Consider the following 21,622-nt stretch of genomic DNA (forward strand, 5'->3'; position numbering starts at 1 on the left):
TAATAAGCGGCAACATGTTGAAGATTTTCGTGACAAGTGGCGAAAAAGGACGCTAAGGAGTTTGTGAATTTACTGATGGATCGAGAACAGTTCTGCACATATGTAAGAAAAGTTCTGCATGGGCCTCTGCGCACAGTGTACACCAGAACCGAAGTTTCGGTAAATGTCATCCATTTTTGGTTTAGGTCGACAGGGCGCAGGAAGATGCAGATGCTCATCGACTCATCCTATCAAGCGCCCAACTATAGGTACAAGGTAGCATTATGTAAGAGTCCGTGATGCAGTCCGATTCAATCACTGCCACTTGCTTGGCACTGCGTTCACATCACATCGTCGTCCAATTCTGAGATTGTATAAAAGTTGCATCTCCCTGTTCTCACTATGACCATTAGTCTCTCTTCACTCTTCTGTCAAAATCTCAGAATTGGACGACGATGTGATGTGAACGCAGTGCCAAGCAAGTGGCAGTGATTGAATCGGACTGCATCACGGACTCTTACATAATGCTACCTTGTACCTATAGTTGGGCGCTTGATAGGATGAGTCGATGAGCATCTGCATCTTCCTGCGCCCTGTCGACCTAAACCAAAAATGGATGACATTTACCGAAACTTCGGTTCTGGTGTACATGCGCAGATGCCCATGCAGAACTTTTCTTACATATGTGCAGAACCGTTGGAACCTCCTCTTACAAAAATAATCCTATATAATAGGTTGCATCTCAGTATGAGCATTAGTTCCTCTTCACTCTTCTACTATTTCACGCCATGGCTTCGTTCTATTCCACTCAGGTACACTTTCAAAAATTATGAATCCTTGCCCTGCGACTGAATTACGCCGTCTTTTCCAGTCATATGCGATTAATGACTTAAGATCATTTGAACCCCTCCCCGATGCCCTTCGTCCCATGTCCCTCGTAATGAGGGTGCTCTGTTTTTTGGCACTTGGACGCCCAAATCTTGATGATCATTGGAAGTCGCTGCAATCAGACCAAGCCTTCGAAACCGTTAGGAGTAGGTTGTGCTCCATCCTGACCAGCACTATCACCACCGTAAGCTATCCAACTCCGCACCCGTCGCGAACTGAAGCCGATGCTGGCATGCTCTCATCAAGGCAAGTGTCCTCCTTGCTATAAGCGGTGTTTTCGTCAGCACGGCCTCTCCTGTGGAGTACTTCGACTACACGTCGCCCGTTCCCTATTGTCTGCTCTTTATATCGCTCATGTTCTCCATGATCGCGATGTTGACGTCTGGCTCGAGCATGATACGTTGGCTGCACGCCGATTGGCACTGGACTCAAGAAGTGAGTTTTATTTTCGCCATGCTGATTCGGACACTGGCTGACCTAAATATGATCAGCAACTCAAGCAAGGCGACTACTTCGTTTTGTCGTATCTGTTGTCGATAGTCACGCCTATAGTCTTCATTGTCTGCTCCCTCAATTGTTTCATATTTGGTGAGTTGTTTCGTCATCTGGTGCTTTCCCTGGTCCCTGATGGATTTCACCCCCAGTGATGTTGATAGCGGGCTTTTCTTCTCAAAGCATGATCTGCCGCGCCGTCACTGCACTCTGGCTGGTCGCATACGCTGTCAATGTTGGGACAATTTTGATGGAAGCTATGTGGAAATATGCGACAAGCCTCAATCACGCTGGTTAACGTTTCCAGTTTGCTCCTTGTTTCACACGTGGTTTGTCTATGTTGTAATATATAGCCTCCAGCTCCGCACAAAGGTGATCATCGATCAGAATGTAGACGAGTACATGTATGTAGTCTGTGGCTTTCAATTATGCAAATCAAATTTTCAAGACCATTTTGATCACAACACATTGAATCGTACCAATGTGAAAGAACCTCAGTACACACGCGTTATGCAAAGCATCTGGCAGTCAGAAAATAAGACAAGACATTTATCATACTATTTTTAAGAAGCAACAATACAGGAAGCACTACTTTAATAGCACAACAAAGGCTGTACCTAGAAAATAAAACGTCAGATAAGAGTAACAACGATCAGATGCGTTCCCTCAGGAAGAACAATTTGTCCATCATAAAAATCGGACATATGCTTGTATGTTGTAAAGCATCTCGGGGAGAAAGAGAGGATTATGGCACAATGCTCACCGGTGCTACATCGTTATACAACCATCACAGGACAATCTGTAAAAAGAGGAAAGGAAAAGTAAGTAACTGATGCAGATGAACACGGAAGATGAAGATGAGAATCAGTTGGTGATGCATGTTACGAGTGATGGCTCATTGGAGACCGTCGCCGACTCGAGGATGGAAAGTATCATCATTTGGAAAAGTAGGTCGTGAGGCTTACCTTGACCAGCCTACGTGACACGCCGTGTGCACGATGGTGAAGGTTCATGAAAAAAATAAGCTCGCTTGCCGAGCTTGATCTTAAAGCGGAGTCTAGCGGAGACTCAAAAACATCTATACAGTTTCTGCTCGCAATTTTCTTATGCCATGACAGCATGTTCGTGGTTTACTCGCTCTCCCCTCTCCCAGTCGTATGAATCAACCGGATCAAGGTGAGCAACAAAATTTCTCGATGCTGGAGCTTTTGTGCACCTTTTTTTGTGATGATACAATCAGTTCTGCTTCCGAAAGAGACACAATCTCTTGTGGACAACCTTTTACCAAAAATTTTCAATCCTGATCAGCTTTTCTCTCGATTTACGGAAAGAACAACATGCTAACTACTGCTGTTACAGATGAATACACTGGTCGTTCGTGACGCGCTCATTGTGGAAGGGTGAGTACTGTTCACTAGAGTTTTGTACATCCGTATCTGCAGGACGAAATCAAGTTCATCCATTCTTTGAGTCTCCCGTAGTTGCGCGTTCGTTCGATCGCTCTTGTTCGCAAGAGATGCGTGTATGCTTCGTCTTGATTCATGTGCGTTGGTCCACGGGCGATGCTTTACGGGGGACAAGAAAACATCGGCTTTTCTGATTCATCTTGTGAGGTTCTGTTGAACACCTTGCTTACTGTTACGCTTTAGGTTGACTATAACTTCGGATTTTTATGTACTTCTATACGAGACATGTTTGTTGTGCCAGTGAAATATATTATGTTTTGCATATGACTGACTATCGCGGGGCGTGTTCTATAGTATGTAGTACAAGTTACGCTTAGAATTACAAGATATAAGTTCTATTCAAAGGAGTCGAGTCATCCATATCCGCGAAGAGCCAATTGAGGACAGCTGCAAGCCTGATACCACCCTGAGACATCAACTTCTCCACAATCCATGCATCCTCGATTGCCCCGGAATACTCGGGCGTGTCGAGTTCGAGGTATGGATTCTTCCTCGGCCTAGAAAGCCAGTGGACTTCAAGACTTTGATTGGATGAGTTGCAGGCATGATCATCGGTACTTCCAGAGAAGGAAACATGGTTGTATGGCGGTTCATCTAGTGCCTTCGGGAAGACGATCTGGCAGTTCAGAGCGTGAATGGGAGCTGCCCAATGGTATGGACACAAGGTTTCATCATCGGTGTTCAAACCTCCATCTGTAAGATGCGACCCCACAATCCAAGACCCTATGCGACGCCCAAAAGTCCAAGATAGCCATTGCTCCCAGTGAGTTTGCAGGGGTTGGACGGACGGTTCGGCGGGACACGTAAGCCACGAGTCGAGCTCGTCCTCGTACCTGCCCGTGATGCCTTCCCAGACAACACGACGGATATAAGGGTCGTAGATGGTGCCCCGAAGCTGACTCTCGACGTCGGGAAGTGGCAGAGGGCGAGTATAATTGGAGGGTATTGTGCGAATTCTTTTGGCTATGAGGAGGCCGTCCCACAGGGAGTGAAGGTCTGTCGCAGATGATAAGAACAAGGAAAGATAAGAGCGGGAACAACTGACTTGTCACACGACTGTCGAATGAGACTTTGATTCCGTTCCCTCCTCGGTCACGTCCTGTGAGGTGCAATGGCATGTGCATATCCCCAACGAAGTGAATGAGAAACTTGAGTGCGACCTGCGCCGCATCTTCATCGTTCTCAGTGGTCAAACCTGCTTTGCGCAGGCCCATGTAACTCTCCAGAGTATTTGTGGTGTTCCTTATGCCGCTAAGCACATTGATATTCCTTCTACCCTCCCAGCCTCTCTCTCCTGGGAAAGCGCAAGTCTCACTAGGATAGTCATCCGTTGCACCGATGTAGTGCAGAGGGCCTGTCCACCTGTACTGTGGCAAACCACGAATCCTGTCTGCCCAGGCAGCGACCGGAGCGAGATGGCAGTTCCCTTTGTAATTCAAGATGTCGCACAGGATGGGCATGACCGAAGGATGCAGATGCATCTGAGCGACTGTCGCGATGATTTCATGACCTATGAAAAGTTAGACTTTTCAGACACGACATACTGCCATACTCACCTACTGCTCCCCATGCACTGACGGATGGTATAATAGTGGACCCTGCGGCAAGAATGAGCGATACCCGTGAAAAGCGCATGGTGGGGGATGTAAAAGCAAATGGATACGGGATGTGACACTTCTTATATCCAGAAATGCCGCAGAGCGCGCAGTCAGAGGGGGACTGAATGGGGCTTCCACAGATAAGGTGACAGCTTTAGTAATAATAGTCAGGGTGTAGTGAAAGACAAGAGGTCCGAGGATAAGGAAACAATACGGAAATCAACGGAAATACAATAATAGTCTGCGACACAGCCACATGTGCTATAGCGACTCGAACCTTATCATACAGATCTCATTTGATTTCATCACAATTGAAAATGTTCAAATTCAACTTCGATGTGGAGGACGATACTGAACAAAGTACAGATGTAAATCACACAACACAAAATCATGGGCCCGCTTCTGTGCAGGCGGTCGTCCCAGACGTGTTCACAGAGCTTTTTCTCACGGACGCGGTACGTCTGATTACCGCTTATCTTCGTTCTGTAAAAACTGATCTGGGCGCAAGGATTAGTTAAACAGCCTACCGTCCAAAATTTCTTACTCTCCAATCACGATCCCACTTGCCAGCGGAGCTGAACTTTCACTTCCACGCCGTGATCTGTTCGATGCGAGGTTTCAATTGATCTCACAAAATGTCGATGACCCGGATGCATTGGAACAACCGTCTATCACTGATGCACGGTCTGCATTGCACTTTTTGGACGCACCCTCTGACCTTGTCCCTCTTGTCTACGAGGGCGGCTTGAAGACTTGGGAATGCAGTCTCGATCTTGCCAGCTATCTGGATGGTATAAGCTCACAGTTTGATGTAAGCGGCAAGCGTGTGCTAGAGGTGAGCATCCATTTCTCTGAACTCTGATAGTATGATGCAGCTCATTAATCTTTTCACAGATCGGATGTGGCACATCAATACCGTCGCTGTACATTCTTCATCGAATATTCTCCTCCCCACCTTCTCAGAATCAGACACATATCCACCTCCAGGACTATAACGCCTCCGTGTTGGAATTGGTGACTATTCCCAATATTATTCTGACCTGGTGTTCGTAAAATTTGGATATTTTCTTTCTACGCGTCTCACTCGAGATACAGATCTGTCAGAGGCAGCAGAGACGTACCGCAAATCAGAGGAGCAGGCAGACTCTCCTTTGGAGTTGGATATATCGGAAAGTCTCAAAGATGCATTCCATCAATCCTTGATGACCTACGGTGTCGAATTACGTTTTTTCTCTGGCTCATGGGATACATTCGACCTATGTGGGAGCTACAACCTGGTGCTGACATCCGAGACCATATACCGTATGGAATCTCTTCCGAGCCTTACTGCTATTATGCGCGGTGCTTGCAAGGCCGAAGGCCCCAAAGGTGTAGACGATTACCTCTGTCTTGTAGCCGCAAAAGTGCTCTACTTTGGTGTGGGTGGCGGAGTAACAGAGTTTGTGCGATGTGTACAAGGTTCGGATGAAGGAGGCACGGTTAAGACTGTATGGGAGAAAACACAAGGCGTCGAAAGGAGGGTAATGAGTATCACATGGAATTGACGATGTTATTTGATCCTTACCCGCGAAATGAAACGAAGCATGATTCATATGTCGATGAGGATAATATGACTGGGACAACGAAACTCGATATAATTGTGATAAGCAAAAAATGTGGACAAATCCGGACTCGAACCGGAGACCCCCCGCAGTCAGCGCCATGCTAAGCGGATGTGATAACCAGCTACACCATATGCCCGACGAACTTCATTCGATCTTGGGTACCTATTACCTATTACAGTGACCTAGATCTACATCGAGCATTATTCCTTTCTACATTCTAACCGTCACTGACAATTCAAAAAGAACGATTGACTTCATTCTGTCAGAACCTGGCTATTGCTAGAGACCTATTGTACGTTCTTTATTGTTGCGTGCAAAAGCTTATATCAGCCCCATTCCAGGATGTGTTCAAAATAGCTGGCTGGGTGTTCAGCTTCGAGCAAGTGCGCACATGGTTAGAGAAGTAAGGACAGCAATACCAGCACTTGCCGGTCGACTTTCATGCCACCGATCTCAACTATTGGTTCAGAGAGAGAAATATGGATTATCTGTAGGCCATCGGTACCGACTACTCTCGAGGGAGCCGGCACGCAGTCATCGTCTTAGTTCGAAGGCGCAGGGAAGATCCCAAGTTGATGGTGCCCCACTACTATCGTGTCAGAGAGTTGGATGCAGACCGTGAAGTGAAGAAGCAGGTGATGGAGGAGACTGGACTGAGTGATGAAGATCTACCTTGGGTCCACTGTTGTGGAGCCGTTCTTCATGAATTAACGTCGATGTACTGAGTCTCGACGTGAATGAAATTGTAGCAGAAGGATTGTTTGTATGTTGTTTTATATATGTAAAGTTGAGGAGATCTCTGAAAGATGTTGGCCGGTTCGGGACAAAGTCTGGGACACAGCAGGCTATCGGCATCTCTAAGCGGTGTACTGTATCCGTCACTGTGTCTCACGTTTGCTCACTGTGTGCAACAGTGCCAAAGACTTACTTGCCATGGACATCGAGAGCCTTTTTCTCCCATGTAGCAACACAGTGAGCCTGTTGCTATGCTACATATTGATCTCGGCCTGTCCTTGCAATGTGCTAGCCTCCTGACAAGTACGAAAGAACATGAGCAGCCAGCGGGGTGGGCGGGCAGAGTTGATGCGGACCATGAACATGCGGCATTCCAATATTCCCGGGATGTTGTTACGCCCCGTGGGCGGGATTAAGGATTGGCATGGATCAAGCGGGGTTCAAACTCCGCTGCAGGGAGCTGCTGTCGACTTTCAAATTTGGCCCAGACCGCCAACATTCTGGTGAAGTTGTAGGTTGAAGTTGGCGGGATACTGCAGTCGGGACGCACAACTTGGTCCTTAGGCCTCAGGCCTCAGAGTTCTTGTACCGCGCTGGAGTTTTTGCGCTTTTATCTCTCGTTGCCACTCGGGGGCGGCGTGTTGAGTCTTGACGTTTGAAGAATACCAGTCCGCGATTCTACATATCACCACTATCCAACCTTTCTGAATTCGATCGGCAAACCCACCCATCCGAACTCAAGCAGCTCTTACGAGTTGTCATTTTACTGCTCAATCGCCTGAATATCTATCCAGTTCATCACCATCGATTTCACCTTCCTAGACATGTCTTTTCACCACTCAAACACCTCTACAGCTTACCCGAGCTCACATGATCAAGTTCAGACTTAGTATGAACATCTGTATGTTGCCCCAAAGTTTAAGATAGCTATCGCTCATTTTTTTTTGAATCCTTGGTTATCGTACTTTGGGGCGAAGCCCTATGATGGACACTACATACGTACTGTTGCGGCGTTCTACTGGAGTTTGTGTGGTGTGTACTCTAAGCAATGGTTCCAGCTTGCGCGGGAACGGTGGAGGCTTTCTTCAGGCGCTCGGGTTGATGGTGGTCTCTACTTTCCTTCGTCTTCTTCTTCCGGGGGGGTCACGTCGCCGAAAATTGTCTCCATCCTCCTCGTGCGTGCAATATACGTTAGCGTGGCTCTCATTCCCTTCTTCTCGCTCAAGAGGTACCTAACAGCTATCGCTCATATAATTCCTTACCGCACTGTCGAAACCAACAGTGACTACGTAGTACTTCCTTGAGTTGTCTCGGGGCTCATTCTATTGCATATTCCGTGTCATGACTTATCATCAATCTCTGTATTTTATTCTCCTAATCTACGTCTTGTTATCTGACCAGGGACCTTATTCACAGTGTCTCGATCATCTGAAGGAACTTGGAAGAAGTTATCCTAGGTCGCTGTCAAGGGTGTTGAACACGTCCGAGATGTTTGGATGGTACTCGGGAGACCCTTCTCAACTACATTCGTGAATTGCTGGATGACGAGGAGCAGAGTCGAATGATTTGGCTGCATGTTGCGGACCTACGGTGGGCGTCGAAAAGTTTACTGTCATATTCACTGTAGCCGAAAGGATGAGAGGTCTGCGCGAGTGTCCGGCTTTAGCGTTTGTTTCGATGCCCTTGATGAATGCGATACCGAAACTATTGCCGTTCTCGTTTCCCTGCTCGACTACATAAGCTCTCCGTGAACCGTGATCCACACCTCGTTCGCGAGTCACTCGGAAGAGCACATTCGTAAAGCCATGCAGACGGAAGAAATGCGCCCACTCGTATGCAAGATACCACTCAACACTTCTGGGGAGGGCGTTACTACCACGTGTCGTTAGACGGCGCAGATATTGACTAACAATGACATTTGCACTTCCCTATTCCAGCAGAGTCATCTTCTACCAGACATAGAGATCAATCGATCACGCTATGGCCGCATTTGCGATTTTCACAGAAGAAATACGAGGACGAAGTTATTCAGCTCCTGACGCTTTCGAGTATGCATGACGAAGCTGGCCCCTTCCATCTCTCGCGGGCTCCAATGCTCGACCGATATTTAAGGTTTTTCGGAATTGTCATCCCCTCTCCTGGCTCGAAGCGCAATGGTGTTCAAAGGATCTGCCGCAGTCTTGTCTCGCAGTTTTATCTGAAGGTCACTTACAAAGGTGGTTTTTTTCTGACATTCCGATACTTCTCGAGACTCAGCATCTCACCTGCGCATATAGGAACATCTTTTCCAAACCCCAGAAGCATCTCGGTCCAGGGTTTGAATTTGTCGATTTTATGACTGTCATGGAGTCGCACGTGTATATGGCGTTCACGCTAAGCAAATCCGTTTTCCTATGATTGCAGTATATCCAACGCTTCCAGGCCATAAATTAGTTGTCATTGAGTCACCCACTTGAAATAATAGAATTTTGGGACTCCAAATGCCATTGTCGCGGCTTGAATGGATACAAATCTGCTCCTGTTAAATTTATCTTACTTTAGGTTCTAGCAATGGTAATGCATTGGGTGGTCAATAGCTAAAAAGACACAATACCGCTACGGTCTTACTATACAGTCAACGTTATGCTCAGCGGTGTTTCCTTTTCCCTCCTAACACACCTTTGGCTACTTTTTCAAAAACTCCTTCTAAATTGTCCGCTGTCTCCCAACCGTCTCCACCTGGAGTCGGTGCCCGCCTCCCATGGATACTGTAACAATAGAATTTCCCGCCAAGTACAAGGATAGCCACAAATTCATCATGGGGATCCTTCGAAGCCAAAACCTCGATGTATTCATGCAACTGGGCGCCCGCCGATTGATATGTCCCTCCCTCCTTCTTTACCTCGATACACACCAATGGAATGTCTCGGTTATCACCCACATGGACGATAATGAAGTCCGGCTCGAAGTAGGAGTCACGGGTAACTGGAGTGCCCGTGGAGTCTAAAGATAATCCTTCATCTTCAAACGGCTGATTATCGTCTCCATCATCGGGAAGAGCACTACGCCTGATTTTTGGCTGCGGCTTGACCATGAAGCAATCTGCCGCGAAAACGTGATTGGCGAGTTTATCGAGTGGCCCGTACCACGATGCTTCATAACGAGGGGGATTGAGATGCAACTCGTGCAAACGCTGCTTCCAAGCAGGAACTTTTGGCATGGTGGCTAAGAATATTGTGTTCACGGTCAGAACTCAGAACGAAGTATACATTGACTCACTGGGGGAGAAAGTTATGATATGTTGGATGACCGTTCAATAAGTAAGAAGAACACGTCTTTTAAGATACTCAGCTAGGAGCTTCCATTAGGCAGTTGTGGTCACGCAATCAGCAGCTATGGTTACAAGAAGCATTCGTGGTGGTATGTGGGACGCGATAGTTGAAAAAATGTACCACAAATGTTGGCCGCCCACTGATCGGCAAACAGGCGGGTAACTAACTTTGAGTTCCGAATGGGGCCTCGGCTTGAGGAACAATGCTAAACGATTTTCAAAACATACGATAATTATCCACCTACTAATGCGACAACCGGATCAGAGCCTGACGGTGCTCGAAAGACAATGTCCAGGCTGATATTGAAGTTGGTCACCTCCGGCTGATAGTGGCAGAACAGGTAGTGCGACAATCGGATCAGAGAACTTAAAGGGCCCACCCTGAAATTAAAGAAATCCTGAAGATTCAAGAACAATGCCCTCGGCGGTAGAAATTTCGAAGAACCTCCCAATCATGTTCGTCCGATAGATCAATGATCAATGATCTGATCATATTGAGTTACACGGTGGCAAGCACGTGACCCTTTATGGTTTGGTTTAATAGGCGCGTTGTGAGTCGCCACCTAACGTCACAGTCTAAACCAAAGTCTCCCAACTTGATCTTATATTTCTTTTCTGACAAGCCGTACGTTCATGAGGTACTTTATTGCCTATGCATGGCTTACGATATTTTCCTCTCCAGAATGGTGCTCAAAATAGCCGGCTGGGTGTTCAGCTTCGAGCAAGCGCGCGCATGGTTAAAGAAGCAAGACCACCCATACCAGCATTCGCCAGACGAGTTCCTTGCTACCGAGCTCAATTTCTGGTTCAGAGAGAAAAATCGATTATCTGTGGGCCGTCGCCACCGACTATCCTCGAGGGAGCATGCAGCCAGTCATCGTATTGGCCCGAAGGCGCAGAGAAGATCCCAAGTCGACGGTGTCCCGTTTCTATCGCGTCAGGGAGTTGGATGCGGACCGTGAAGTGAAGAAGCAGGTGTTAGAAGAGAGTGGACTGAATGATGAAGATTTGCCTTGGGTCACTGTTGCGGATCCATTTTTTGAATACTGATTGTTGTCGCTTAATCAAAATGGGGTGCCCGCTCGGGAAATGCCGGATACGAGGGAGGGCCAGAGGCATAACCTTGGAGGTCAAACATGCCAGTCTGAGCATCAAACGAGCATAAAGTGTATATTATGGCATCAAAATTGATGAAATACAGATCGATCGTCTTAGCTAGGTTGCAGGAAGTGGTAACAAATAATAATTGAGCTGACTGAGGCCCAAACGCACACCCTGGACATCCCAGCAAGTTGAGCGGTTTCCCAGTCTCTCCGTGCCAGACGATGACCTCTCCGTTAGAGTCTAAGTTAGAGTCACCGCTTGCTATCATTTGCCCATCACGTGATACACGAAGCACCTTGTCCTCAGAGCCCGCAAGTTGCAACCATCCGTCGTTTATCGGGAAACACTGTGACCGCCTTTAGCATTGGACGCGATCGAGGTGGACTTTGGAGGGATTTTTGGTGTCTTTCAGATTCTTTCTGCAGAGGTGCGTGTGTTGGGTGACTTCCAAGTTCCTGTACGCTAGATAATCCAGATTATCATACCAGAGTGTGAAAATGTCTCCACAGCTGCTGCAGAATGTGTCCCATCGCATTAAATAGATACTTGGTGCTTTTCAGCGCTCGAATTTGACCATCTATCCTGCATGTTACCTGTGTGTCGAGCAGCTACTCCAGCCTGAGCATAGTACCACCATGTCAGTCCTTAGAACGCATGCATATAGCTTACTGCAATGTTACCCCTTCATCGAGCCTCCTCCCAAGGCCTCCTGATGCGCCAGATGCAGCCGAAGTTTTCCCCTCTGACGTCTCAAACTCGTCACCAATTCTGTTGTGGAGGAGCACTACTTCCAGCACTCTGTTTATGAGTCATGACTGATATTTACTTTGAGCTTCTCCTACCAGCCTCCTGGCCCACTGGTTTAAGTTCTTCCCTTCGCCAACCTCCTCTCAAGTTCATCATCATCGGAATACTGCACCACACAAATACCGGTGCAACATGGTCGCTAGCCTCGGCGAGCCCTCACCGCAGATGCTACGCGAGCCCTGCGTTCAAAGGATTGCCATCGCGGATGGTTGTGAGCGCCACCTACCATGAGTCCCCAGAGACCAAGTGAGGTTCACACCAGTTCTTTTGCCAAAATTCTCATCCTAATTATCATGTGCCAGGCGCTGCATGATTGATTTTTGATCGAGTTATAATTATTCTCGAATGTCTTGTGCTATCTCCAGAATTAGTGCATCCTGAAATGACGGATAGTCTGATTGTAGCGCGACGAGGCCCACCTCAAAGCTATTTAGCAGTGCACCCGCATACACATCTCTATCTACGGCTCTGTTCTGCACATTTCTTGCAAGCTCCAGAAGCATCTCGGTCGAGGGTAATTCGTCGATATCATGGCTGTCTTGGAATTGCGCATGTATCATAATGGCGTTCGTAAGCAACTTCATTTTTCTATGGTTGCAACATTCCAGGTCATCGAGTCACCCACTTGAAGTAATCGAATTTCGGGACAATTCGTCTGTGCGAACCCTACATAAAGAAGTATCAGCACACTCATATACACACCACATATAGGAGTGTATTAAGGAATGTCGACATTAACAGCACCTGCACATTTGGGGGCAAGTTGTACGGTGCCGAACAGGATACAGTACCCATCGGGTAGTGTGTCAAAACGTGCAACAACAGTTGATCAAGCGGAAACGGTTACTGGTGTAGGCAATGAATCCATGTTGGGAGCGATTGTAAGGTACCCCTGGTTTTGCGGAGTCAGATTCAAGTGGATGAACCTTGACTCGGATGCTCAGAAGGCCTAGGAAGATAGTCGTTGTCCTGAAGATTTTTATTTTAAGATATACTGTAGTCGTGTTGCACTTAAGGGACTGGGTGGGTGGGTCCGCCCATCAACATCTCAATCACGATATCATGATTTTAATATGACTTGATGAAACTTTCCATCTAGAGCATGGTGGCACAGCCACAGGCGTTGTTTGGCAACAGCCTTAGGAACAAATATGGCGCGTCTTCAAAGCTTCAACGTTGCAACATCATCCTTGAAAGCTTGATATTGCGCAGGTGGCAGGCACGTCAATTGACGGCACAACTTACTTTGAATAGACGTCGATCATCATGGCGGACGCAACGGCGTCCTTCAAAGACGTCCCAGAGCTGTTCGAGGTTGGCATAATTCTCATAGCTGCGTACCAATGTCAGGCTTACTTTGTTTCAGGTTGAACTTGGAGAAGCTTTAACAGCAAGGACCGAAAGCCTTTGTCAGTCAAGCATGTTCTTGCCTTACTTATTGAAACATTGACAATGTATCATAGCGACATTCCGTGAACTTGGCCCCCCAGACCTCTGTCATATTGTGAAGAGTACAGGACGTACTGGACAACGCGATGTGAGTTCCAACATCTAGGATCTGCGGCGCTATGCTGATTATCAGTTAGATTGGCTCATATCATTTTGTGTCTGGAGTGGATGCGTCCTCTTCAGCATCCCTCGCCGCCTACATCAATTCTCTCACATACTCTATCGAGGACAACTCTGCTTGGTTTTCGAAGAGTACAGCATGGAAAGTTAGGAATGGCTGTTATTGGTTTGTTCTCATGACTGTTTACCTCCATATATGCTGAACACTTTGTTAAAGTTGTTTCAACGCGTTTTCTCGCGTCGATATCCGTGTAGATGTGAAGATCCCTGGAGGTGTCGTTGCCTATGTTGTGGACCTTCGTGGCGAGCGGTGCGTATTTTATCATAGCACGTATCGAGTCATTGATTGTGTTTGTGGACTCTAGACACGAAGCGACTCCAGAAATATGGCAAGAAACATACCTCTCTGCGCTGCTTCGGGCTATCCTCTACTCCGACGACCCGACTTACTGGCTGGAAGCTTACCGCAAGCTTGATCCTATCACTACAATCGAAGGCGAACTCCGATTTCTACAGGCCGCTGAGGCCTTGTTTATGAAGGGTGAGTGCTTCACCTTTCGCTTTGTTTGTTGTTTGTTGCTTGTTGCTTGTTCAAGAAACTGATCGCAATGTAGGCTGGCAGGTCGGGTCAGATCCTGAGATACAGGTTGCTACTGTGGTTTCTAACCACTTGACTGCTGGTGTAATGAAGTACTTCAGCAACAGTGGCCGCTGTCAGCCAGCAGCTAATTTATTCGAGAAACTAGCTGCACGAGAGCCGGAAATTGCCTCGCTCCTGGCAAGAAGTTACATTGGAATGAGTGCGCTTGTTTCTCCCTCTTTCCAAGATACTGTCTCGCCTGACATATTTTATGACAAGATGAGGAAGTAAAGGCAGTCCAGATCATGTCTGCTGCCATGAAGCATACTCCACACTCTTACACCCTTCTCCACGTACAAAGCGATTTCCTTCGTTCCAAGGGCAGGTCCGACTGGGCATTGAAACTCGCGAAAGAGGCTGTTAACTGTGCACCGAGTGAATTTGTTACTTGGGAAAAGCTCACCGAGCTATACATCGATACAAAGGACTACGAATCGGTATGCAACTTCCTTGAGTGCAGTCAATTTCACTGACCGCCACCACAGGCGCTTTTAACGCTGAACTCATGTCCAATGTTCACTTTCAATGGACGTGATGCTCACCGTGCTCTTGTACCTGCAAAGGTCCACTTGCCATTCCAGCGCCAGATCGGTGACATCCTCCCTGAAAAAACGAAAAGTGAAGATGATGTGGTTCGTGAGATTATTATATTGTCATTCCCATCTCATGTCTCTTCAGGCTGATCCTGCCCTCCTTCGCCTTCCTGCACCGGGTCTTCGTGGAACGTGGGCGAGGGCCTATTCCTTGCTCACACGTCTTGTCTCTGATATAGGCTGGGACGAATTGCTGAAGACGCGGAGTGTAGTGTTTGTTATGGAAGAAGAGTATCGGATGCAAAAGGCCCAGGCAGACATCCAAAAAGTGGCGACCAGCCACAGTGCACAAGATGTGAATGAAAATATCGCAGTGATTCACGAGGATGGCTCTGTGACCGCAGGGAATGCAACTCTCGCAGACGATGACGCGTCTACACGAGGGATGTCAAGCCCCCTCTCGGAATCGGAGAGCAAGCCTGAATTTGAGAATGGGCTGAATGTTTCCGCCATCCCGATTATCCGTGTGTCCTCAGAATCTGACACGGAACGCGAAATTGCAGAGTCCACTCGTAATGGCGTTGCGGAACAGGAAGAGCAAAGCATGACACTCGAGAAGCCAGTGCAAGCTGCTGCCGGGGAGGAGCCTGAGCCATCACAGGCGTCAAACTCCTATCAGGAGGCGTTCTCATTCACAAACAAGCGCCTGTGTGAGCGGTGGCTAGATAATCTGTTTATGGTCCTTTACGAGGTAAGAATCACTCCGCAATGGGCAACTTGCTCCTTGACAACAACATATCTTCCCAGGATTTGCGAGTGTGGACTATCTTTCGAGCAGAAGTCGCACATTTCAAAACACAGCACGTTGCGTACCGGAAAACTGGCATCGAATGGGAGATCCTCGGAGACCTAGGCATGCGCTTACACCACAAAGAGGAGGCTAAAGAAGCTTATCAGCGATGCCTGGATACTTCGCGTTACTCCCAAAAACCATGGGCGAAGCTATTAGAAATGTATGCCGACGAAGGAGACATCACACGCACAATCCAGGCTGCGATACGAGTAGCAGCATACCAGTATGCTGATTACACAGAGATGACCGTATGTGATGCCCCTCTTGCATAGGGATATAGCTCACCTTGTTCACAGTATCCAACGCTGATTGCGCGGTGCTTCTTCAAGTTGGGCCAAATTCATGGCCATGCCAAGATATCGTTTACTCTTCTGAGCATGGGTTTACCCGACCCGATCCTGAAAATCATGGATAGCTACCTTCAATATGGGAAGACTTTTAAGGTGGAGGGATATGACTTTTAATCACTATGTAGTTTTGTTCTTTATCCGTCGTACTGTTCTGATACCTACATTGTGATTCATGTGAATACTTCGCTTCGCTTGGGATCAATGTCCGCCATGGCCACATGATTGGTGGCGAAAAGTGGCAGGTTCATGATTCCCTTTCTAAGCATCCGAACGTTTAGTTGTCAATCCACAAACGTTTCTTTCCGTTTCCTCAGTCAACGCCCGCCATCCCATCATACTTATTTGAAAAGGCGTAGTATCAGAGACTTCAGTGGTTAGGAGATGTATAGTGAGCTTGACATCATGGGGGACTCTCCTATTCGACGACTGTCCACCACCAGCTCAAACAGTAGCCTGAAGCGAGAAGAGAATCTCATCAATGCCTACGAAGCGGAGGAAGAACGGATCATCAACGTATTGTCCCGCAAACTCGAGCAGGTATGCAAGGGTCAGTTCTCTCTTTGAAAGTGACTCATTCCACACGACGTATACAGCTTCGTGAGGAGAAAATCCAACTCGAAAACGCGCTCGAAGCAGAGTCGGAATCTCATGTGAATAGGCTTGGTCGGGAATTGTCTGCACTACGGCTTCAGCAGCAGCAACAACAGCAATCTGGGACGAATGGGATCACCGCTTCCCCAGATAACAGGGTGGGAGTTCCGACGTTTATGGCTGGTCGAGAACCTATGATTCCAAGTGCAGAAGTCATGCTGGAAACCATGAGACGAGAGAACGAGCAATTGCGCAACCGCCTAGTCGATACAGAAAGAGACTATGTGCGGGTATCACGGTTAAACGAAGTGTATCGTGAAGAGCTCCTTGAACACAGGAGACGGGTGAGCACCAGCTTTTGATCTGTCTTGTGTGTCTTTAACCATGCCCTCTTATATTCAAGCTCGGTCTGTCAGTCGACAACCTTGTCGGTCTGTCCTCGGCAGACCCGTATTCGCAGCCTACGCATCGGCGATCTGTATCTAATCTATCATCGCCCAGCACATCTGCGACACAGCCTTCGCAAGCAATCTATGGTGTCCCTATCCCTCGACCTTCCTCTTCGATACGGCGCCCAACGAACAATGTGTCAGAAAGCAATACACCGTTATCGCATTCTCCTTCCTCGACAGAGTCACCATTCCCATTCTCGCCTATTGTCGGAACAAATCCTACAAGTTATGTCAGTAATGGGACGCCTATGACGACGCCACCATCGTCTGCTTCGTTAACGTCAAATCCTCCATCAACGTTCACTATTCCTCATATGTTGTCCTATCCCTCAGTGCCACCACCATCACTGTCTTCTTCATACGGGTCGCCTGTGGTGTCATACATACCGCATCGCGACCACTCACTGTCACCTGTGGTCCCTCTAAGTAGGCGCGGTTCGAACGCACGAGGAAACATTGAGCGTCGCTTCGTGGACCCAGTAGGTATCAGCAATAATAGGAGTCGGAGCAGACACGGGAGCATTGAAAGGGGTGCACGCGTTGCGGAGACAGGGCGATTGATTCCTCGCTCTCGCCGTGAGAGTCAAAGCATTTCAGCCACGTCATCAGATGTATCTGCGACAGTGGAGGGTTGACTTGGACCGTTCAGATGAAAGTTTGTAGCTTCACTTTCTGATTTTTCCAGCACCGTTTTTATGCTATCATTGTTACTGGAGAGCTCATGTATGTAATAATGTTCGGTCCCGTCCAAATCGGTCGAACATTGTGCTATTATGTACCAAATGTGGAATTTGCGCCCGTGACAGGACCCCGCACACCGACGGAGACGAGCAGCATTACGAACACCAGACGTGAGTGAAAGATTTAATGGCATCACTCAGAAACCTCTGTGGCCTCTGTCCCACTTATTCTACTGGTGGTTGGGTAGCTAGGCTATCTTGATTAAAATTGATAACCATTTTATCATGCAACATTGTCTGTAGATTTGCGGGGTCCTCCCGACGTGACGCATATTCGCTTCGGATCCGCGGAAGCTTTCGAGTCACGCCGCAATATGGGCGCGGTATATAAGAACGCGTCGGGGGGCATCGCCCCTTTTTTTCAATGTCTTACCAATACCCATACACCCAAGGAAATATGACAATGCCCCCAACGCCCACAACACCATATTCATGGGAGACAACAGAACTCGACAACAACATTCCAGAGCAACTTGATCATCATCAGCCTGCTCAACGCGCTTTGAATCCACAGCAACAGCCTCAAAATGTATACGCCACGTCACAGCATATGATTGAGCTTCAAGAACACGTACCCATTGTTCCGAGTCAACGCAGAAGTGATGTCCCACAGCAACTGCATGTATCATCAGCGCCAGGACCTTCAAGAAGACAGAATGTCATGTCTGGGTCCCAAGAAATGAGACCTCACATATACGTTGACACGACGCGTCATATGGCAGCTAGCACTAGTCCCCCTTCTGGCCCATCATCTGCTAGTGGTGTGCATTCAGTGGGACCAGTGCGAGCGAAAACATCGCCCGTACACAATATGGGGCATCCATATCGTCGCCCCCAGAGTGCGAACCCAAGACGAGAGAATCAATCAAATCCACCTGTGAGACATACAAGTAGCAGTTATGCACCAGGTCCGTCGATGCCAACAGCCCAAACACCCGCTCCTGCTTCATTACACAGGTGAGTGATCATGCATTGACATCCACTCAAGGGATGTATTCCTGATCTTATTGTAGGACCGGCATCATCAGCCCATCCCACATCATCCCACCCATACCATCCAATACGACTTTTATACCCAGAGCCGATTACTTCTTTTGCAGCGAGAGTAGAGTGACCACAGCAATGTTTGAACTTCCAGGAGTGAAGAAGAGCGACCTGAAGATCGAGTTATCAAGATGCCAGAACGGTGTGAAACAGGTGTCAATCACAGGAGAATCCCGACAGCCACTTCCAGACGGTCTGATGGCGCTCAAAGAACGAAAGTATGGCAAGTTTCGCAGGATACTTCCCGTTCGTCATGATACCAAGGCGAGTAAGCTAAATTCCCCTACGTTATTGCAGCTCAAGCGCGCATTTTCTGGCAGAAGGAAGATGTCACCGTCGCTTTAGAGGACGGTGTTCTTATTCTTCGCATACACCTGGGGCCACCGCCCCAGCCTGAGGAGCCAGAAATAATTCCTATACCATGAATGAGCCTGACTTCAAGTTCTATCAAGTCCTCCATCGTGCGCCAATTGTTCCGGCAAGAGCAATACGACGTCAGATACCTTCAAGTTGTTTTCTCCGCCTTGCTAACACATCTAGCTTTCAAAATTATGCATACACTTGCACTGTCGACTTGCTTTGATCATTTTGCTGTCATCGTTCGGCCTTGAAGTTCTCAGATCCGTAACGATTGTTACATTTTGGCTTCCATAGTCTAGTATAATACACATACATATCTCACACTCACTGTAGCAACATAGTAGTATGTTTCTTGCAATGATACCATACAGCCATATCTTGATATCGATGTTTTATGTATCGCTTGATGGACAGCTTATGCGCGGCCAATCGCAATCGGCAAGAAGCACCGAATTGCCTGAAGATAGGGTGAAAAAACGTCTGTAAAGTTTTGGTGGCTTGTTCGCAGTCCTTATTATATTGTGCCTATCCTTTTTGTACATATTGGCGTGCTGCAGTAGTCGATATTTCAATATTTAGACTCGTGACCAGTCCGTCTCGAGACTCTATGATACGAGTCTAGTCAATATTAATGGTGCTGCAGCGCTTATTGTTCCGGACTGTCACATTCCAAGTGTCAATAAATGTCACGCGTCAGCTGTCACGCTCGCGTCTTGTTCTTCTACCTTCGCGATGGCAGCAGCACTTGAAAGACAGAGCCTAGTAAAGCTATGCTCGGGAGAAACATACGAGAAAGCACAGACGATTCTACGACTTGCAAAAGTCAAGACTGCGATTGGCAGTGGATATCTCGTCGCTCATTCAAGTGCACTCCCAGGAATTTGCGCGTATCTCGCGTCAGAAGAGTGCGCCGTTTTCCGGTTACCATCTTCCAGCATCTGATACTCGTCTACAGACTGAATAACAACGAAGTGTCACAAAAAGCCGCGGTAGCGAGCGCTTGCATCAGTCAAAATGATTTTACAAAAGCTTTGAGTATTGTGCGGCAAGCACTTAGCTCGACAGCGCAACAACACACGAGAGATCTTGATTACAAGTCGCTCATTGCCACATACCATGTAGCGCCGGCCGAAGAGGCCTTGGAATGGATGTGCGAAGCAGAACGCAGTATCCCCAAGGTTGACATGCTTCGTAAGCGTCATCAAGCCAGTACGGTAACTTGTGCCATATTTTATTGGATATGTCAGATCATGGAGGTCTGCATAATATATCCTTTGAATATACTCTTGCTCACGTCGTGTTTTTAGGTTCAGGGGGTGCAAGAAAAATCACTCTGCCAAAACCATGGCGTCCGTCTACCTGCGTTCAAATCTGTCATGAAGGCCCTTGACAAGGAGTGCGATGCAGTCGCTGGCCGCATCAAATCCGAGCTACAAGAAATGAATTCTTCTGGGGCGCCTTCGAAACTCCGGACTCGTTCTTCTACTTCGCCACAGAAATCTCCATCTAAATCCGCCATGAAAGCCAACTCACGGGATGTCACGCCAGCGAAGCCCCTCACATTAAAACGTGCTGTGGTCTTCTCCCACAGTATTGTCGATGATCCCGATGATACCCTATTGCCTGAGACCCCGACTAAAAGACGTCGGGTTGAGTCACCTTCTAAACCTGGCGGAAGCGTTTTAACGCCTGCAAAACGTACCAGGGGGCCACAAAGTGCCATACATTCCATAACTGCGTTTGAACAGGCTGTTAGGGGAGATTCTACACCACGCCACGAACAGCAAAAGCCTGCGTTTCCCATTGCCGTATCTATTGGCTTACACTCCTCATTGCCTGGTCCTTCTACCCCGCGGCGCTCGCGAAGCCAACCATCTAGACTAGTTGAAGAGTCGGCCGCTATGGAAGTCGATGAACAACGATTGGAGCCTGCTGGGCCTCCTGTACGCAAACGTTTCCGACCAGTGTTCCTGGACCAGCGACAGTGGTGCAGTCGAGACCCAAAACTTACCAAGATCTGGGACGCTGCCGCAGAGCATAGGACGAAGATGATGGGGTTGTATAGGCATCCATTTGAGCAGTATCGCCCTGTTGTTACCTCCTGAGTCGTCTGACCTTGGCTCATTGCCGATATCATCACAGTTCTAGATCATAATTGCCGTATTTTGCCATCCGCCCTCGTGTCTAGAAGTACATGTATCCCTCGATTTTTTATGGGTCATTTCTTGATTTTCGCGGAGAATAAAACTTGTTCTGTGCCTGTTGTTACTGTTCACCTGTACTGACGCAGAAGGATCATGCTGTGAACGATTTTTTTGATGACTATGCATTGACTCCACGCAGACCAACTCTGAATGCGTTAGCAGATGCTCATGGACTTCCGGTTGACATTGCAGAAGTCAAGTCTATTTCTCTTCAGGACTTTGGTTCTCATTCGTCACGAACATTTGAAGGGTGACGTTGTGCCGGAGTAGTTGTTGGCAGATTGCTACTGTTCCGCCATTTGC

At 47.8% G+C, this 21,622-nt stretch overlaps 8 protein-coding genes and 1 non-coding gene across 9 annotated transcripts; 6 read left to right on the top strand and 3 right to left on the bottom strand.

Moving 5' to 3' along the window:
* Positions 1 to 767: 767 nt before the first annotated feature.
* F5147DRAFT_766355 (uncharacterized protein) lies at positions 768 to 1,657 on the top strand (the record flags this gene model as incomplete). Its single annotated transcript, XM_041440764.1, has 5 exons — positions 768 to 791; positions 851 to 1,051; positions 1,114 to 1,302; positions 1,359 to 1,455; positions 1,512 to 1,657. The coding sequence occupies 5 exons, from the start codon at positions 768 to 770 to the stop codon at positions 1,655 to 1,657; spliced, it is 657 nt and encodes a 218-aa protein (XP_041299812.1).
* Positions 1,658 to 2,812: 1,155 nt separating this feature from the next.
* Positions 2,813 to 4,612, bottom strand: F5147DRAFT_326 (phospholipase C/P1 nuclease domain-containing protein). The gene is made up of 3 exons (XM_041429234.1): positions 4,382 to 4,612; positions 3,871 to 4,335; positions 2,813 to 3,821 (listed from the first exon to the last, which is right to left on the bottom strand). The coding sequence occupies exons 1-3, from the start codon at positions 4,458 to 4,460 to the stop codon at positions 3,145 to 3,147; spliced, it is 1,221 nt and encodes a 406-aa protein (XP_041299813.1). The 5' UTR covers positions 4,461 to 4,612; the 3' UTR covers positions 2,813 to 3,144.
* A 123-nt stretch (positions 4,613 to 4,735) lies between these two features.
* On the top strand, positions 4,736 to 6,019 carry F5147DRAFT_661981 (uncharacterized protein). Its single transcript, XM_041434748.1, has 4 exons — positions 4,736 to 4,878; positions 4,938 to 5,258; positions 5,318 to 5,468; positions 5,519 to 6,019. Exons 1-4 carry the CDS (start codon positions 4,741 to 4,743, stop codon positions 5,965 to 5,967), a joined length of 1,059 nt encoding a protein of 352 aa, XP_041299814.1. The 5' UTR covers positions 4,736 to 4,740; the 3' UTR covers positions 5,968 to 6,019.
* A 60-nt stretch (positions 6,020 to 6,079) lies between these two features.
* On the bottom strand, positions 6,080 to 6,163 carry F5147DRAFT_t5. Its single transcript has one exon. It is a non-coding gene; the product is annotated as a tRNA-Ala (tRNA).
* Positions 6,164 to 9,309: 3,146 nt separating this feature from the next.
* Positions 9,310 to 10,461, bottom strand: F5147DRAFT_661996 (uncharacterized protein). The gene is made up of 2 exons (XM_041434749.1): positions 10,021 to 10,461; positions 9,310 to 9,966 (listed from the first exon to the last, which is right to left on the bottom strand). Exon 2 carries the CDS (start codon positions 9,959 to 9,961, stop codon positions 9,389 to 9,391), a length of 573 nt encoding a protein of 190 aa, XP_041299815.1. The 5' UTR covers positions 9,962 to 9,966; positions 10,021 to 10,461; the 3' UTR covers positions 9,310 to 9,388.
* Positions 10,462 to 10,755: 294 nt separating this feature from the next.
* F5147DRAFT_646948 (uncharacterized protein) lies at positions 10,756 to 11,122 on the top strand (the record flags this gene model as incomplete). The annotated part of the gene is made up of 2 exons (XM_041433163.1): positions 10,756 to 10,902; positions 10,943 to 11,122. 2 exons carry the CDS (start codon positions 10,756 to 10,758, stop codon positions 11,120 to 11,122), a joined length of 327 nt encoding a protein of 108 aa, XP_041299816.1.
* Positions 11,123 to 13,165: 2,043 nt separating this feature from the next.
* On the top strand, positions 13,166 to 16,176 carry F5147DRAFT_493 (Chs5p-Arf1p-binding proteins-domain-containing protein). Its single transcript, XM_041429924.1, has 12 exons — positions 13,166 to 13,297; positions 13,350 to 13,392; positions 13,447 to 13,520; positions 13,570 to 13,718; positions 13,770 to 13,862; positions 13,918 to 14,093; positions 14,167 to 14,352; positions 14,412 to 14,629; positions 14,678 to 14,824; positions 14,871 to 15,476; positions 15,533 to 15,826; positions 15,875 to 16,176. The coding sequence occupies exons 1-12, from the start codon at positions 13,250 to 13,252 to the stop codon at positions 16,040 to 16,042; spliced, it is 2,202 nt and encodes a 733-aa protein (XP_041299817.1). The 5' UTR covers positions 13,166 to 13,249; the 3' UTR covers positions 16,043 to 16,176.
* A 154-nt stretch (positions 16,177 to 16,330) lies between these two features.
* Positions 16,331 to 19,541, top strand: F5147DRAFT_785194 (uncharacterized protein; the record flags this gene model as incomplete). The annotated part of the gene is made up of 6 exons (XM_041442910.1): positions 16,331 to 16,465; positions 16,522 to 16,863; positions 16,923 to 17,601; positions 18,044 to 18,668; positions 18,725 to 19,019; positions 19,076 to 19,541. The coding sequence occupies 6 exons, from the start codon at positions 16,331 to 16,333 to the stop codon at positions 19,178 to 19,180; spliced, it is 2,181 nt and encodes a 726-aa protein (XP_041299818.1). The 3' UTR covers positions 19,181 to 19,541.
* A 288-nt stretch (positions 19,542 to 19,829) lies between these two features.
* F5147DRAFT_623808 (uncharacterized protein) lies at positions 19,830 to 21,383 on the top strand. Its single transcript, XM_041432640.1, has 3 exons — positions 19,830 to 20,020; positions 20,071 to 20,371; positions 20,423 to 21,383. The coding sequence occupies exons 1-3, from the start codon at positions 19,848 to 19,850 to the stop codon at positions 21,218 to 21,220; spliced, it is 1,272 nt and encodes a 423-aa protein (XP_041299819.1). The 5' UTR covers positions 19,830 to 19,847; the 3' UTR covers positions 21,221 to 21,383.
* The last annotated feature ends 239 nt before the right edge of the window (positions 21,384 to 21,622 follow it).

Source organism: Suillus discolor (genome assembly GCF_016758755.1).
Source record: "Suillus discolor strain FC423 chromosome Unknown F5147scaffold_1, whole genome shotgun sequence".
Taxonomy (NCBI): domain Eukaryota; kingdom Fungi; phylum Basidiomycota; class Agaricomycetes; order Boletales; family Suillaceae; genus Suillus; species Suillus discolor.

Excerpts from the sequence above, each read along its gene's own strand:
- F5147DRAFT_326 (XM_041429234.1), bottom strand. The coding sequence starts at position 4,460 with ATGCGCTTTTCACGGGTATCGCTCATTCTTGCCGCAGGGTCCACTATT. Across the intron at positions 4,336-4,381 it reads CAGTGCATGGGGAGCAGTAG|GTCATGAAATCATCGCGACA; the intron begins GTGAGTATGGCA and ends AACTTTTCATAG. Across the intron at positions 3,822-3,870 it reads ATTCGACAGTCGTGTGACAA|ACCTTCACTCCCTGTGGGAC; the intron begins GTCAGTTGTTCC and ends CATCTGCGACAG.
- F5147DRAFT_661981 (XM_041434748.1), top strand. The coding sequence starts at position 4,741 with ATGTTCAAATTCAACTTCGATGTGGAGGACGATACTGAACAAAGTACA. Across the intron at positions 4,879-4,937 it reads AGCTTTTTCTCACGGACGCG|TTAAACAGCCTACCGTCCAA; the intron begins GTACGTCTGATT and ends CGCAAGGATTAG. Across the intron at positions 5,469-5,518 it reads CAATATTATTCTGACCTGGT|ATCTGTCAGAGGCAGCAGAG; the intron begins GTTCGTAAAATT and ends CTCGAGATACAG.
- F5147DRAFT_661996 (XM_041434749.1), bottom strand. The coding sequence starts at position 9,961 with ATGCCAAAAGTTCCTGCTTGGAAGCAGCGTTTGCACGAGTTGCATCTC.
- F5147DRAFT_493 (XM_041429924.1), top strand. The coding sequence starts at position 13,250 with ATGGCGGACGCAACGGCGTCCTTCAAAGACGTCCCAGAGCTGTTCGAG. Across the intron at positions 13,298-13,349 it reads ACGTCCCAGAGCTGTTCGAG|GTTGAACTTGGAGAAGCTTT; the intron begins GTTGGCATAATT and ends ACTTTGTTTCAG. Across the intron at positions 14,353-14,411 it reads AAGAAGTTACATTGGAATGA|ATGAGGAAGTAAAGGCAGTC; the intron begins GTGCGCTTGTTT and ends TTTTATGACAAG.
- F5147DRAFT_623808 (XM_041432640.1), top strand. The coding sequence starts at position 19,848 with ATGGCAGCAGCACTTGAAAGACAGAGCCTAGTAAAGCTATGCTCGGGA. Across the intron at positions 20,021-20,070 it reads GCGTATCTCGCGTCAGAAGA|ACTGAATAACAACGAAGTGT; the intron begins GTGCGCCGTTTT and ends ACTCGTCTACAG. Across the intron at positions 20,372-20,422 it reads GGATATGTCAGATCATGGAG|GTTCAGGGGGTGCAAGAAAA; the intron begins GTCTGCATAATA and ends TCGTGTTTTTAG.